Source organism: Labrus mixtus, chromosome 21 (genome assembly GCF_963584025.1).
Source record: "Labrus mixtus chromosome 21, fLabMix1.1, whole genome shotgun sequence".
Classification (NCBI taxonomy): domain Eukaryota; kingdom Metazoa; phylum Chordata; class Actinopteri; order Labriformes; family Labridae; genus Labrus; species Labrus mixtus.
The window spans coordinates 19,889,170-19,906,417 of NC_083632.1; the positions used below are offsets into that span (position 1 = coordinate 19,889,170).

General features: G+C 40.6%; 1 protein-coding gene across 2 annotated transcripts; it reads right to left on the reverse strand.

The window, feature by feature from the left end:
* Positions 1-171: 171 nt before the first annotated feature.
* On the reverse strand, positions 172-11,872 carry l3mbtl2 (L3MBTL histone methyl-lysine binding protein 2). Of its 2 annotated transcripts, XM_061027993.1 has the most exons (17): positions 11,359-11,872; positions 11,139-11,226; positions 10,793-10,926; positions 7,398-7,473; positions 7,067-7,146; positions 6,805-6,922; positions 5,811-5,945; positions 5,336-5,424; positions 4,951-5,197; positions 4,609-4,673; positions 3,007-3,111; positions 2,746-2,893; positions 2,483-2,565; positions 2,055-2,289; positions 1,874-1,930; positions 1,596-1,772; positions 172-1,514 (listed from the first exon to the last, which is right to left on the reverse strand). In XM_061027993.1, exons 1-17 carry the CDS (start codon positions 11,692-11,694, stop codon positions 1,150-1,152), a joined length of 2,538 nt encoding a protein of 845 aa, XP_060883976.1. In that variant the 5' UTR covers positions 11,695-11,872; the 3' UTR covers positions 172-1,149. The 2 variants fall into 2 exon arrangements, with proteins under 2 accessions (XP_060883976.1, XP_060883977.1); XM_061027994.1 differs by lacking the exons at positions 10,793-10,926; positions 11,139-11,226; positions 11,359-11,872 and adding an exon at positions 9,055-9,898.
* Positions 11,873-17,248: the final 5,376 nt, after the last annotated feature.

Here is a 17,248-nt window from a genome sequence, read left to right on the forward strand (position 1 = left end):
CTATCAGGACATTAAGACAATTTCAACCAAAATCTTAAAAAGTGAATCTGGAGGAAATGACCCACCCTGCCTTTAACAATCTGGCACCAAAATACAACAATCCTCAACCTAATACTAAAGATATCTTGACCACAACAGCAGAACGTTTGTAAAGATATCATGAGTCAACGATTATGATCAAGTTATTTTTTTAATGAAATATTACATATTTACAAAAACAGAAGAACATCTGGATCTGACCATGGAGAAATAAAACCTTACAACAAACATTTGTCTGCTCTGTTAACTCAGAATGATCAAACATCTCCGGATGACGTCCACATGTTTAACTCTCAATGATAAGTCATGTTGAACTCTAAAAAAACACATTATGCACAAAGGTCCTCAGAGTTTGACAGTTTGGATAAAGTGAGGTAGTTACAACACTGACTAAGTTGCTCCTTGTGGGCTGTCCAGTGTTTTCAAGTATTAAAATGTCATCAAATCAAACCTGGTCTGCCAAACTGTTTATGGTCGGCATTTTACAGCAATCATTATTTTATGTATATGCATTCAATAATTACATCTTTAAAGCCCATTTCATAAAGATACTGCACTTGTGAAAACATCCCGACATTGTCTGTCAGTGTGTAGCATGCCTTCTCATTTGGCCCTTAGATTCTTGAGTATTAAGAAGACGGCATAAAGTCTGGCTGAGTAGACGGATGCAGCAGGTAATAGCCTCGAACATTCATGACGAGCCAAGTGTGCAGGTTTGAGTTTGTCAGCTTTGTACTGTTGGATGCTCATCTCAGTTGCAGTCAGTCCTTAAACATGAAGCAGTGATAGAAACACAGCAATGGTAACCGTACTGGTTACTACGTTAACCTCAGTGATCTACAGGAAACATTTAGCAAAACATCCAGCTGTGTTGTTGTGACTGCAGCCTCACAGTTTGTTAAATCACTCAGAGCCACATCACTGTTATACCTAACAAAATGCAGAAGTTTGAAAGGTTAGCCCTAAAAACTTAGGGTATCCACATGCTGTTAACATGCTCTTCATCTCACCAGGACTGACATTTGTAGGATTGTAACTTTAAACCACCAAAGATCTTGACAGATGTTGCACGTCTCTTTGCTCATCCAACTTTTTCTTCAAGCAAACATCTCAATCGTCCATTTCTACAGCCCCGTCCTCTGTGTCCTGCTCAACATTGATATCTGAAATGTCCTCCATAGCACTGTCATCTCCTTCTATGCTTTTCTCCGTGATGCTTTCTTCATTACAACTCTTTTCCAATGAGCAAAACTTTGTCTGTCTCCCGGCTGCTGATGCCCTTTTTGTCGTCTTCCCATGTGCCCTGTTTTTCAAACTGCTCCGCTCTGGCTCCTGATGTGGTCGTGCCTCGCTCTGCTCCCCCGCCTCCTCCATTTTAATTATACTTAGAGGGAGCTGTTTACGGTTGTCTGGAGGTTCAGTAGGCGTCTCCATCTCAACCTCCACCTCTTCAACTTTCACGTGCACTGCAAAGACTGTAGACACGGAATGAAGTGAGCGATTCATCCTAAATATTTTTGAATAAAAAAGCATGTAGTACAAGTTTGCCAACTTACTCTCCTGCTCCTCTGACTCAGACTTGGGCTTGATGATAGGATGTTTTGAAGGAAGACTTGGCTCTTTAGGCTCTGGAGGACTGTCAGTGCCGGTGGCCTCAGGCTGGCCATCATGCTCCTGAGAAGCAGCATCTTCAGCTTGTTCCTGAGAGAGCCTCTTTTTGGCATTCCTCTTTTCTGAAAAAAGTAAAACATGGAGGTTAAAGAATAGTTCTATTTCCTCCTGATCTAAGAAAACACATATGAGCCAAGTTTCTGTAGCTGGACATAAAACTTACTCTTTTTCCTCAACATAAAAGGCTTGGCTTTCTTGCTTTGGTTCTCAAACAAATTCACTGGAAACAGAGCAGAACAAACCGTCAGATCAAATTAAAAACACATTTAATTAACTCAGGTAAACAATCAGAATAGGATGGCTCTCTACAAAACACAAGGGGCCGTTACTGTAAATATGGTTACCGAGTCCAGGTGGCGGCTGCAGCTGGTAGCCCATGAGATCACACCAGCCAGCAGGGTAGATGTCCGGGGACTGGTGGTCGATCCACTGGTCAAACTCGTCCTCCCAGCCGTCAAAGTGAATGAGCAGCAGGCGGCCCACGAAGCGCTTCACTGTGGCCACACACACCAGGCGCGGCTCCATCAGGTCCACCGCTTCCAGCTTCATGTTGCGGGAGAAGCTGTGACCCGGGTAGTCCTGGGGAAAAAAAAAAGAAATTACAAATCAAATAATTTTTGTGTTTTTTTTTTTTTTTAAATAGAAAGGTGTAAAGAAGGTCGACAGCACTGTTGATGAATCAAAAAGGGATTTAAAGTTGATGCTTAACAAGGAGCAAGACTTGAAATGCTGAACTCCGTTTGGACTTTCTGTCTTATAATGCTGAACTTACAACATTGAACAGTCTTGATGGTGCGGCTCGAGCTCTGGTCTCTTTCAGGTATTTGTCCCAGGTGAAGGTCTTGGAGTCATAACCTGCCAAAAACAGGTAATCAGAGGTCATTTATGAACCCTATACTACTTGAAATATTTTCTATTCCTTGCTGATTCTCAGCATAAACCGACGACACCTTTAAAAATCTGGAACTTAAAGCAAACTTCAATAAGCAGTGGAGTTAAAAACGTGAGCTGAATGATTCTGCACATCGTGTTTACCTGGAGGTACAGTGAGAGGGAGTTTGTTCTTCTCACAGAAGCCCACAGGAAGGAGGGCATGAGACGAGGCGTGGTAACAAAACCAGTCAGAACCGTTGTTGGATATTGTGCCATCGATACCCACCATCAGGTATCCATCTAACAACACCTGGGAGGAGTCGGAGAGGGCGAGGAAGCAGCGAGAGTAAAAGAGGAAAAATTATTGACTTAATGGGTTTACTAATTCAGTCCTGATCATAAGAAAAGGACAGGTGTATTTACCTTGTGCACAGTGGCCACAGAGATGCTGCCCAGATTAAGAGGGTCGATGGCCTCCAGCTTCATCCCCTCCTCGAAGAAACACCCGTCCATGTAGACAAACCTGGGCTGCAGATCAAACTGAGATGAGCTACAGCCGTGATATATGGAGTGATTTATGTTCAGAGTTTTGTTGTTCCAGCAGAACAGGAAAAACGTTGGCCAAAGATAACAGTTACTAACATGTCAAGCTTCTTTATTAACTCTCAGTTAACATAGAAGTGTTTTAAGAGTTAGAAGTCCTAAAGTCTACAAAGAGCCTTTTTTTTTACCTTAACAAATAAACTGCACCAGATTTCTGTCATTTCTGACTTTTAAAAGCCGCCAGACTACATCAATAGAAACTGGGATTCTAACTTGCACAACACAGGAGTTTCTACTCTACCTCTTAGTTGATCTCTTAAAGATCATATATTATGCAAAATACACGTAAACATGTTTGTCAAACTCTTATATGTGTCCCTAGTCCGTCAACAACCCCCATTTGTGAGAAAAGACAACCCTATCCATCTTTTTCCTACTCCAAATGTGTGTTCAAAGATTTTCCCTTTGTGACATTACAAAGGGCAGTAACCCCTCCCCAGGTGGGTGACACTCCCACAGCTAGAGGTTTGTTCTGCCCTTTGAGTCTGCCTTCTCATAGTAAACAATAGGATATGGGGCAAGAAAGCCCAGGCAACCCCTTCCAGAGAGGGGGCGTGGTCAAACACAGCTCATTTGCATTTAAAGCTACAGACACAGAAACAGCCTGTTCTGAGCAGGGCTGAAATAGAGGGGTTTATAGACATGATCAAATACAGGATCAGAGTGGATTTTTGGCAAGAAACTTCATAGACATGTTTTAAGGAACTCAGAGACTCATTTAAACTTGTTGAAAAGGAGGATATTATACGACCACCAATTGTTCTTGTGTTACACAAAACGTGTGTGGGTTCCAAACTAACCGGTTACAACACCAACATTTTACAATAACACAAACTAATATAGGAGAGGTAGACCAGCAACTCGTGTGTTCTGCAGAGTTAAAGTACACTTATTTCTGTTTTAAAGAAGGGATCTTAAGTCTCTCTGTAGAGCTCATACAAAGACAGACCTTTATTCACAACATTTTATAAACAATCTGAGGATCTCAGTGGGAAAGAACAGCACTAAGTGGTCATACTTGAATTGGGAACACTTGCCCACAGGGATTACTCTGCAGCCATTACAGCTAGGGCAATCCACCAATTTCAAAATGGTTGTAAACAATAGAACATGTTAACACCAGAACATGTAAAATAGGTTTAAATCAAACAATGTAATCATCAAGTCCCACATCTAGGCTTGGGTCAAATAAAACAGTCAGCTGGGTGCTGATGTGTTGCAGGACCCTAATCTGCAGCCACACAGCTGAAAGATGAATGGTTAGAATATTGACTCTTCTGACAGTTTAATGTGATTTATTGATGTGTTTTGTTGCGACAGTTTGCGACTGCTGAAGGCATTTTAAAATGAGCAAGACAACTTGTTCATAAAAAAGGCTTATAGTCCAAATCAGCTGTTTTTTTAATTTGACCCCTTTCTCACCTTCTTAAAGAGCAGGAATGAACTGTCGGAGTGTCCCCGGGAAGTAGCCGCTTCCATGGTGTTTACTGAAATCAGAAGGAAGCATTCGTCCATTAAGTGTTTGTCTACCATGGCAAAAGAAATCTGACTTCATCTGTTCAATGGCTACAGCAATCGACTAATGAGAAAGAAAACAGATCTTCTGTAGTTACATTTTATCTTGACATTAGACAAAGCTAAATAAAAAAACGATGTGTCTTGGTAGCCAGTTCTTAAATGTCTTCCTCCCTCATGTCATTACTTCTGTGCCTTTCTGTAAATACTATTTATCATATGTGTGGAAAATCAACATCGTAAACCTACCGGGTGTTTTGATGTCATGACCCACTCTGCTGGACCAGCCTATCGGGTGCAGGAGGGGGCTCCACATATGGCACCAGAAGTCGAGGGTAACGTTTTCAGGGGCGTCGCTTTGGTCTGCGTACACCAACCGCAGACGGCCGCCGACAATCGAGTCGATGAGGGCGATGCGGGTCCGGCTCACGTGTTTGGGATCCACCACCTCCACGCGCGAGCCGATTCTGAAGGAGGTCCTCATGCTCTCTGCGAGCTGTGGAAGAGGATGAGGTAAACAGACATGCTGATTGTATTCAATAATGTCAACAAATTCAACCATCTGTTCAAAGTGTGCATTTCACACGTATCGGATAAATGGGTTGATTTATTATGAAGCAGCCTCCACGCTTACCTTCAGGTAGAAGTCAACAGGTAAAGTGTCAGCCCCCACCAGCTTCTTCATCAGATAGTCTTTCCAATCTGGGATGTTCTGATTTACATCTGTGGTCACCACAATTTGTCAAGTTAGAACAAACCAATTCCAAAAATTATGTGATCGAGGACATTTTTAACATTATTTTAACACATCAACTGCTACATTCAATCATGACTGAACACTGTATTCCCGGGGACGCAGTTAACTGTTTTGATTGGGTAACAAAAGTGTGACGATGGTCATATAGTTATTTTTCTTTTTTAAAGGTTATTTTGCAGCTTTTCATGCCTTCATTTAGAGATAGGTCAGTGGTAGAGTCAGAAATGAGAGAGAGAGTGGGGATCGACATGCGGGAAAGGAGCCACAGGTCGGATTTCAACCCCTGGCCACCCCAGCCAAAGGACCACAGCCTCCTTACATGGGGTGGGAAAGTTGTAATGAGAATTCTCACCTTTCGGTGGCACCAGCAGCTTGCTGGTCATGGCGCACCACCCGATTGGGTTCAGCTCTCCTGACACGAGGCTGCCCCAAAAATCATGGCTGCTGTCGTGTTCAAACCCCTCATATCTCAACAGAGCTTTGTATCCTGGAGACACACATAAGAGGGGAAAACAAGTTGAGCTAATACAATGGTACTTCATGCCTCAAGTCAGACCCACATGAACGCTTTGATAAGGACCAGATATTGGATTGTTAAAAGCTTATTATGCTACTTTCAGAGCAGATTTTAAGATCAAAACAAACGCTCTCTTCAGACATCTCTTTCATCCTTCATCCCTCAGCTCCCCCCTCCCCTCCCCCTCCCTCTAGCCTACACACTTCCCCTGTCCTGTTTAAATAGCAGGGTTCTGTAGAGCAGAGGCAGCAGCAGACAAGTGCTAATAAACACCTGAAAACAACTTTCTGTATCTGTGATTAAGTTCAAGAAAAGACATGCATCTCAAAGTTTATTGCTTGTCTTTTTAGGCCGTAGAAGTTAAAGGTCTTTTCTACAGTTTGGAAAGTCTTCTGTTTCTCCTTCTGTTGCACTTTTGCAACGACGCTCCTGTCATGTTTTAATCGTAAAATGTGTTGTACAATAGTCAAAATACTGTTTCTGAGAAAAAGATTATCTTCTGAAGGAAGACTTATTCTCCATCATTTTTGCTCTCAGCTTTGGTTTCTTGTGCACTGCAGCTTATTTTGTTGTGCAACTGACACCTGTAGATCGGTGGAATAATGGAAACAAATGGATAGATCATGTGTCTTTAACCTTGGGTGCACAGGCTTTTACAATACAAACAAAGTGGAAACCACTCGGCCTTAAACAGAGTCCAAAACTCTCTAGTGCGAATGCAAGATTCACGAGGAATAAGAAAATAATGACAGCTGGTCTGACTTGTGATCATACAATTTATAATTCCACAGTGTGTTGGGTCAAATCAACACATACTGACTGTACTCACCTGCAACCTGGATGACCGTGGCGATCCAGTAGACTTTACTGGGCAGGACTGCGTTTGAGTTCAGGACCTCCACCTTCATCCCCACATGGATGTCGTCCCACTGGGCACAGAGCGGGGCCTGCAGGAGGGGAGGTCACATGATTCCTAACAGACCCTCAGTGTGATCAGCTGCATTCAGAGTGAAGTTGTTTGTATTTGACCAACTATGTTTTTTAAGTATTTTTTAAAATCATTTTGAATACTCCATTCAGATAAGGCTCACATGTCTGAAGCAGGACACTGACGCAGCCAGAGACGTTTCTTTATCCAAGTAGGCGCCCCACTCAAAACGAGCAGGCGATGCTACAGGATGGAAAGAAGAGAGGTGGTAAGATTTTAGATGTTCACGTTCATCAGCAAAAATATAATATCTCAAAGTAAGCACCAAACACTGGTATCAAGTGTCTTTTCTGTCGCTAGAGTTCACACTGGCATCAGAATGATCCCAAAATGTCCCTAAACTCTAGCATGACATATATACTTATTACTATAATGAAGTCCAGATCATGCATGTGTGTGTGCATCTGTGTATCTGTGTGTGTGTGTGTCCTCACCTTCTGCTCCCGATGGGGCTGCAGGAGCTTTGTTCACCTTGTTCAGCACTGTGGCTTTTTTCGACGGTGGCTTTCCCTGAAGAGAGACAGAAGAGGAGAGGAGAAAAGAATGCTTATGAAATGTAATTTCATCCTGGGCCTGGGCAATAAAACGATAATTATAGTGATAAATGTAATCATCACAAATCATGATATCATTTTTCTTAATATAAATATGGCAAATGTTTGATAGATGTAATCCTATAATTACAGCAGAACACAAGTGCAGCTAAAACACCACAAACCTTTTCCACCATTTGAAACAATAAAACCTGTTAGAACACACCAAAAGCAAGAAATGACCAAACGTCCCAAGTGTCACTGTCCAGCAGCAAACTCTCATGTCAGTGTTTTCCAGCACTGTGCTAAAGATACTGATGTGTTAATCTGTTCAAGTGTAGTATGTCAGGTTCTGACAATAAAGAATAGTTAAACCAACATCAACCATCTGGTTTCTTCTACTTTCACTCAGGCGCAAAGATCAGCCTTTACATTTGAAAGAAATTATGATTTGACATTTATCGTTATAATTATCGATATCGACTAAAACGTTTTATTGTGATAATATTTTTAGTCATATTGCCCAGGCCTAATTCATCCTCCTGAGTTTTTTTCTACTCTACACAGTCAGGGGACAGGTTGAGACAGTCAGCCCAATGAAAGTTATAAAGCATATCAAGAACATGTTTATCTCTTTACCTTGCTGCCCTTTCCTTTGGCACTACATTTATTTTTCAAACAACAACTTCTATAACAATATATTGATATATAGACAAATAACTAGTTATATTATGACATCTTCAGAACAGAGCAGGCCGGTACATTCCCCTTATGATTTGGATCCCAAGAAAAAGCACTGGGGTTATGAAGACAAGTTTATGTCTCTTAATCAAGAAGAAGCCATAAACAGAACCAGGTCCGAGATGGATGGTCATGACCAGTTGAGCTGAGAGACCGAAAACTTTTCAGCACTTTTCAACCACCAAACTCACTTACAAAAGAAAGTTAACAATCGTTTATCAAAATAGAAAAAGAGCAATCTGAAACTCCTGGATAACACATAATATTGTCAGAAGTACACTTAAAAATCTGATTAAAAATCAGCATAAAAAAGCAAAATATTTTGTGCAACACGTGACAGCACAGTGAGACACTTTGTGTGACAAACTCATGGATACAGTTAAAACAACAATTTTACAAAATTTCTTGACATAGCCTATTTGTGAACAAGTTTGTTTCTTAATACAATAATCAGAAACAAATTCTAAACGTTTTGTGCAAAACATTTTTATTGTTAATAAAATAAATAAAAAATGTATGTACTTTTTTTATGTAAAAAAAATTATGTAAAAAATTCCATTAAAAAATGTAAAAAAAAAACAACAATTATTTTAATTTATATTTTTATGTAAAAAATTCCATTAAAAAATGTAAAAAAATATATATATTTTAATTTTTATTTCCCTAACGCATTAATTTTTCATAAAACTTTTCTGCCAATCAAGACAGGGTAGAGAGGGGGCGGGGGAGATATTTTCGACTTGTGTGTAACTTACATTGTAAGTGGTTGTTTTTTGAATAGTTTCATTTAAACAGGACTAGTTCGGTGCTATCTTACCTGATTTTTGGGTGTAGCAGTGATTTTTAGCTTGTGTTGAGTTTTGTTATTTGTCGCAGGTGTTTCATAATCCTCGTCAGAGAAGTGATCGCTGCAGACGCGGAGGTTCTTCAGCGCTGCTCGCGATGTGCCGAGGTCTATTTTCAGTGCAAGTAGCCACAAATGTTTTACACCAATGTCTCCCAATGGGATGGGATGAAATCTGTACGGTAACCCAGAAACTTCTTTGTTTGCACAGCCGGGAAAAACACAAACACGCACCATCATTGAAACCTCAACAACAGTTTAAGGTTCATGCGGATCTCACAGCAACACCTTGTGACACAAAATAGTTGCTCCGCGGCGAAATATAGTGCTCAGTAAAAGTTATATGACTGCTGGCAAAAAAGACCCCCAAAAAATCAACTACACCTGAACGGCAATTGATTAATTAAGATCCTAAGGCCTTTTGTTGATGGCTAAAATACGCTTTGCTGCCAACCCCATCCGTAGCAGTACTTGGCTTAACTTCCGGTACTCATGCCTGTTGCTCCTGTTGTATTTTGCATGATAAGCTTCTGATATGGTTCTCATACCACTTTTTCCGAATTAACCCTTTAAAATACAACCAATGCAAAGCATAGAACAGATCAACTTCAGCTTGGCTGCATCTTTGCTTTGTCCTCACCAATGAATCAGCCACTGGCCTTATTCATCGATTTAAATCTTTTAGTTGCTTCGGATATTTTGTTTTCCATCATGAACCAACGCAGCACGTATGAATCATTTTGACTCATAGATAAATGTACTTATGTCTACACATTCGTAATGAATTAAAGAACCAAAACAAGCAGAGACGCAGGTGTGTTTCCCCTCAGGTGAGGTAACACTTTCAAGCAGAGCGCGGTTTTCTTCTTCTCCTCCTCCTCCTCATGTGTCTCTATCGGACACCGGTTGACATTTCTTTTAAAAGAAACACCGCCACCTTTTGGTCACAATTATTATTCACGGGAATATAAATAAAAACCGAATGGAGACAACATTTGATAAACAAAGCAGCAACCTGTGTCAGTGTCCTGCAGGAAATATTGGATTTTTTTTCCTCACAAGTTAGCCTTTATGTTGAGAATGAATTGTTTATAAAACACCATGTGCCAGTTTTCAGTTCAAAACAACCGCAGAGACTGCAAAATGTGCTTATTACTGCTGCTTTTAAATGCTGAAAGAGAAGTGTCTGCCCACATCCCCTTGAGGTTTTTATGTCTTTCACACTGTTCAGCATTCTACCATCACTTCAATATTATGCTGTATCTGAACAGTTCAAAATAAACACAGTATATACTACACATATATGCTGATCAGAAGAGCATTCAGAGCTAGTTACACAGAACTTCTACATAAGAGGGGTGCAGAGGCTTTATCGAAGCTTCTGCAGTCTGACCTCTGAGAGGATCAAACACAAAGAGGTAGTTGTGTTAGCAGTAAAGAGGACTGAATAGGGAATCAAAAACAAGAGAAGGGCCGTTTTTGAAGAGAAAGGAGAGGTGTGAGAAATAAGGAACATCTGGATGAAGACTTCTGGAGGGCTGTGTTAGAGAGACAAACCGGTCACTGCTTTTCTATTAGTGGTAGAGAAATAACTACACTATACATCTATCAACTCTCTGCAGGTCTCTGTGGTTTACTTCTGAATGATACGTAGCAGCAAACAGTGTTCATGATGCAGTGCTGTTTGTGCAACATCTCATCTTTTCCTCACCTGCAGGCGTGCCAGAATGGAGGTCTTCTTGGAGTTGGATGAAAAGGAACGTGAACAGGATAAACTGCAGAAACGCTTGGTCCTCGAAAAGAAGGCGCTTAAGGTGCCAGTGGTGCCACACATCTCACACACTGCTGTAAAGATGAAAACATAAAACACCTTTGAGTATAATTTACATCATCTGACTTCATTTACATCCCCAAGAGCTAGAACAGAGGATTCAAGTGTTTTACAGAGAAAATCCCAAAGTCCTTTGGCTTTATTAAAAATATTAAAAATGTACGTAAAATGAACAAACCAAAAAGTGGTATTTATGTTTCTCAAACTTTGTTCTCTCACTGCGTACCTGGTCTATCCTCTGTGTATTTATGTCCTGCTTTAACCCGTCCTCCTGCTGGATTCTCTTTGTCACCTCCTCCATCGTTATCATCTAACTGAATGGATGACGTTTCATTGTGTTGTAAAGAGGAATAAAAGAAAACAAATAAGTCCAATTTTACACAAAATGTGTACAAATATTGTAAACAAAATTCAAGTTGACGCTCTCCATGAAAACTACTACTCACACTGGATTCGGCTGTAATGCCCCGGCGTTGGATAGCAGGCAGGCACTTGCTGCAGCCCACTCCGCTGCAGGAGGAACAGTGTGGACGGACAAACACCGTAGGAACCGCTCCAGGCTTCAGCTTCGGAGCCGCTGTGTGTGGTCTGGGTTCAAAATACTCCCTGCCGAAATGCTCGCTGCAGAGGTAAGAGTTTGGTGTGGCGACCCAATTGTTGCGGGTTCGCTGGACCTGCTTTTCCCATTTCAGGAATTCTTGCTGGTCCTTGGGGAATTTAAACAGTGCCACACCATCTTCTGCCGTTTTCCCGCATCCATAGGCTACACAGTGATAAGGCATTGCTGTGGTCGCTCGATGCCTCAGAACACAAAGACGGATCTAAATCCAACACATCATTTCTTCTTTTAAACTGTGTTTAAGTTGTTTTATGAGCCCTGGAGAAGAAAGTGATGATTATAATTATGTTAAATCAAACAGACATAGTGTTTTTAAATGTCAGAAAATATAGTTGATGACATTTGTTTTAGGTAGTACCAAACCCTAAACCAGGCGTGGGCAACTGGCGGCCCAGGGGCCACATGCGGCTCCCATCAACCCTCAACGTGGCCCTCAGGTCAATTTTAACATATCAATTAATTAGAAAAACATGAAGGAAACATCACAAAATCTGCCATGAAATCATGAAAACCAGAAGTATGTCCATAATAATATTTGATCAATGGTATATGTTGAGTTAAATTGGAGAATAAATTGACTGTAATCGTTTTTGTATTCTACAATTTGGCCCTCTGGCAGTGAGAGTTAAATGAATGTGGCCCCTTGCTGTGACCAAAGTTGCCCATCCCTGATCTAAACGATGTGTATGTGATTGTAAACATTGTTTTGAATACATTCTGAGAAAATATTCTTTAATTTATAACAATAACCTGATTGGTTGAGAATATTTACTTGGACACTATTTTAAAGTTCGTAACAGAGTCTCAATGAAAAACAACAAATAATTGAAGCGTTATTATAAATCTTCTGACTACAAATCAAAACATAAGAAACATTTGTTAGATGAATAAACAAACAATAAGTATCACTCTATTGTTAACAAGCCTAAATGCACTGTAACAAACACGTTTCAATTAATTTAGCTACATAGGTAATGGGTAAACTAATACAGCTCAAAGGTTAATAGACAAGCTGGACGAAACATAAACAAACTGTGATACTTCACATGCTACTGTACATGCTAGCTAGCAGCTAATAATGCTAACAGCGTGTTTGACAAATCATGAAGCAGCATTTCGCTTTTTATAACTCAAAGTCTGCGGCTTGAAAAGGTTCAAACATATAACGTTAGGGTGGCTTTGGGCTGTTATAAAAAACAGCTAAACTATTTGTTTTTTGCTATAACTTCTTAGACCTCTCTAATACAGTACTGCGGTCCCTTACCTGTGACGTCTTTGTAGTTTCTATATCAGGCACTAGCAAGGCATTGTGGGAATTGAGGCCTTAACATGATTGGAAGAGTTTTACAGTGAATTACCTTTTTTCAAATCTCATATTATTTCATCTGCAGGATAATACTTGAAAAATACTCGAAGTATGATTTGCTGGATACATTTTGTAGGTGGCATTTATTTATTTTTGTTTTGTTTGGTCATATTTCAGAGAAAATTCACAAATGTATGCATACTGTATTTCTCTCTTTTTTTTTGGCCATTAGAGTCCATGCACCTATTTTGAAAAACGAATGTGTTTAAAGGGTAATGACAATATAACTCATATGCAGGAATTAATTTCAATATGCAAGGTTGATCAATAAAGGTACAATGACACATTGGTTATGATTTATCTCTTTTGATCTTGATCTCTTAATCTAGATACATACAGCACTAAGTGTACACATTAGTTAGTTTTCTATTTATGGGCACCTGTTGGCCAGCCTCCTTTTGTCTGTGCTTGAGGTTTGATAAAGATCGACTCTGTACTAAACTGTAAACACATACATTTGCATAAACGTATTGATCCAAACAAAGACATAAAGTTTAAACATACATATTAAGCTGTCTACATTAAATAAACATAATAAAAAGTATATATAAACAGTAAACAAGAAAAGCACATTTGTAAGTAACATGGTGCAGTGGTTAAGGTTTCTTAAGGTTCTTAAATAAACATGATTAATGATACATTGCCTTATAGGCTACATGAGGTAGATAAATGTTACTGTAAGGGAAGTATGCATAAGAAAAACTTTGTTTGAGGGCTGGCATTCAAAACTTGCATTTAAACAATGAGAGAGTATGATTTACAGGTACTGGGAATGTTTGTTTCACAGACTTACTGCACAGGGATTGCTCTTGATGCTGTCGCTCCTGTGAAAATAAACTCTTCCTAAGTCTGGTTGTTCTGCTGCTGTGCAGAGCTCTGTAGTGCCTAAAAGAGTGGATAGGTTTGAACAGATTGTGTGTGTTGTGTTATTGGTCGCAGTGATGTTTCCTTCCCGTTACTAGATGTTAGTCATGTATGGTAGGTGATGGACAACAAAGACTGTGGTGACGTCTGGTGTTGTCTGTTCCTGTCCTGTTAGGTGGGAGATCCAAACCAGACTATGACGGATGTGCAGAGAACAAACTAAATAAAAGCAGTAAAGGTTTTAAAAGGGTAGGACTAGATACGATTGTGGATCACAGAAATCTGATGGTTTCCAGAACAGACAGTGACTGGAGGGACTCCATCTAAAGTCCATTGTCATTTCCATGGTTTTGAGTTGAATAAACTCCAGGTGGATCTGACTTCATCAGAGGTGTAGATAAGCCATGTAGAGGTGTGATATAACCCTATATTATGTGGATGTCTGTGGATGTGGATGTTGAAGAGCAGTGGGGAAAGCACACACCCCTGGAGGATGCCAATGTTAATTGGGAGCTGGATGTGATGTTCCTGAGGCTCATCTCTTTCTTCCCAGTGAGTTTGTGATCCACTGAGCTGGTTGAGTCTGGTGTGAAACATGTCTGGGATGATTGTATTGAACACCATGAACAGGATGCGTGCATTTTGTCCTGTGTGAGCCAAAGTGTGAGGGGATGCTGTGCAGTTGACTGCTTCATCCTTGACCTGTTAGTTCAGATGAGAGATTTCAGGGGTGCAAGAAAGCCATGTTTGTTTGTCAGTTTGCTCTGAACTTTAGTGTTAAGAAAGATATAAGAAACATGTACACATTTTTTTCTGATTGGCAGGGCTTTCAGGGGTTCTAGTTCTGGTTTTTGCTACTCTGTGGTCTTTACTTTTGAGCCATCGTCAGGTCCAAATTTAACAAACAAAATGTTTTTTCCATGTCAACCTATCACCAAAATCTACAACCAGGATTCTTGGTTTTATTCAATGGTACTGATGAGTCCTAAACCTTGGAAACCCCCAGTCCTGTCTTGTTTTTTCTCATTCTCTCAAATATAGATGTTTGTCAGTGTAGGAAGAATTCAAATCCTTCACTTACAGTATATGGAAGAACAGATCCAATGCTGTACAAATGATGTGTATAAAAAATAAAACTCCTGCACTGAAAAATTCATTTCGATATAAGCAGTTAAATGACCGGGAAAGGTATTTCAAGATCTTAAAGTGAATGTAGTCCATGTGACTTTCATACAGTAGTTACATAGAATACCATTGGATAACTCCTACATTAATGTAGACACCAATTTTCTGCCATTTCTTGCTTAGGCGTAGATAAAAGTGTAAATTTTTTTGTGTAGGGCTGTAGCCAATTGAATATTTATTATGGATTGATATCTGCACTATTTTCTCCATTAATCAATTTATTTTGTTTACTTGTAAAAATCCTGGCAATAGTGAGAAATTCCATGACAAATACCCTGGGCATTGACTTCAACCTTCACACTGCTTGCTCTTTCCAAGATCAGTCAAGTTCTTACAATCATTAAAAATATCCCCAAAAAAAGCTTATTCAGTTCAGGGACACGATGGGGCTGGAGCGGATGTCAGCTGTCATGAGGTGAGAGGTGGGCTACACCTTGATATGGTTGCCAGTCAATCGCAGGGCTGACAGAGACAAACAGCTAGTCACATTCTCATCTATAGAATCATTGTAACATCCGGTGAGTTCAAGTCTGGATCCACATAGGTGTAGATGACGCCGTCATCTATCTGCTGCACAGATCCTGGACTCACCTGGCTGGAGAACACCGACAGCACTGTGAGGGGTCATGTTCTTTGACTTCTCCAGTGCCTTCAGCACCATCCAGCCTGTACGCTGGGGGATGCTGTAAAGAGCTGTAGTGGACTGTCTTCTTGCTGCATGGACAACGGACTACCTCACCAACAGACTACAGTACGTGAGGCTTCAGGACTGTGAGTCTGACATGGTGGTCTGCAGTACAGGGGCCCCGCAGGGGACAGTGCTCTCACCCTTTCTCTTCCCCCTGTACACCTCGGACTTCAGTCACAACTCTGGGAGCTGCCACCTGCAGAAGTTCTCCGATGACACAGCCATCGTGGGAATAAACAGAAGGACAAGCAGGTCATCATGGACTCTGTCGACTGGTGTGAGCTCAACCACCTTCAGCTCAACGCCAGCAAGACAAAGGAAATGGTGATTGACACCCCATGCACCGGTGAAGATCCAGGGCTTTGACATTGAGATGGTGGAGACGTACAAATATCTGGGTGTTCACCTCAACAACAAGCTGGACTTGGTCTCACAACACAGACGTCCTGTACAAGAACGGCCAGAGTCGACTGCACCTGCTGAGGCGACTGAGGTCCTTTGGAGTGTGCAGGACTCTGTTACGGACTGTGGTGGCGTCTGCACTTTTCTATGCAGTGGTCTGCTGGGGAGGAGGGAGCACAGAGAGAGACAGGAAGAGACTGAACAAACTGGTTTAGGAGGGCCAGTTTCGTCTTGGACTGTCCTCTGGACTCAGTAGAGGAGGTGGGTGAGAGGAAGATGTTATCCATGCTGACATCCATCATGGACAGCCCCCACCCCCTGTGTGACACTGTGGGGACCCTGAGCAGCTCCTTCAGCAGCAGACTGAGACACCCACCCTGCAAGAAAGAACGCTACCGCAGGTTCATTCATCCCATCTGCATCATATGACTCATATGTGAAATGACAAAATGCTCATCTTAATCAATATGCTACACACTGTTTGTGTTTTTTTTTACTTTTCTGTCTTTCCAGAAGTGAAAGTTTACATAGTGTATAATTTATAGTACTATATTATTATTATTATTATTATTATTATTACTACTGTATTTTTCTACTTAAACTTAATTACTGTAAATGTATTTGTTCTTAACTTTTTTATATTTTTGCTGATTATACTATTTGAGCTGCTGTAACAACCAAATTTCCTCCAATGAAGGATCAATAAAGTTTATCCTATCTTATCACCAATCAACCCAATAAGAGTGTATATGGACTGTTTTAGGAAGCCTGAGTACCCAAAGATAACCGGATGCAAAGCCACACAGAAAGGGCAGGAAAAACATTTTTCATTTACAGTAACACAGGTCCAAAAGGTTTCACTGATGGATAAAGAGAGCAGCTTCTATCATTCTATCTTCTTAAGGCCACTCTTTATATTTGTTCACATATAAAGAACACAGCTTAGTACATGCATACACAAACATATGCACAATGCGTTATTGCACTGCAAGTAATGTGATTTAGCCCCATTTAAAACATGATGTATGGAGAGGTAAACAGGCAGTGATATCTGTTCTTACAAGGTGCAACATGAGACACTGCCAACAATTCTACCGCACCATGTCTGTCATTTTTCTTACCCTATAATGAAAGGTGTGTTTCACATTTATTGGATGACCATGGTATACTGTATGAAGGCCACTTAGTGCAACCTTTTAGAATCAGACTATG

What these genes read in the sequence shown, in the direction of transcription:
- l3mbtl2 (XM_061027993.1), bottom strand. Translation starts at nt 11,694, where the DNA reads ATGCCTTATCACTGTGTAGCCTATGGATGCGGGAAAACGGCAGAAGAT. An exon ending in CACGGTCATCCAGGTTGCAG is followed by an intron (nt 5,946 to 6,804) that starts GTGAGTACAGTC and finishes GTGTGTCTCCAG; the next exon opens with GATACAAAGCTCTGTTGAGA. An exon ending in CTGTTGACTTCTACCTGAAG is followed by an intron (nt 5,198 to 5,335) that starts GTAAGCGTGGAG and finishes CCTCTTCCACAG; the next exon opens with CTCGCAGAGAGCATGAGGAC.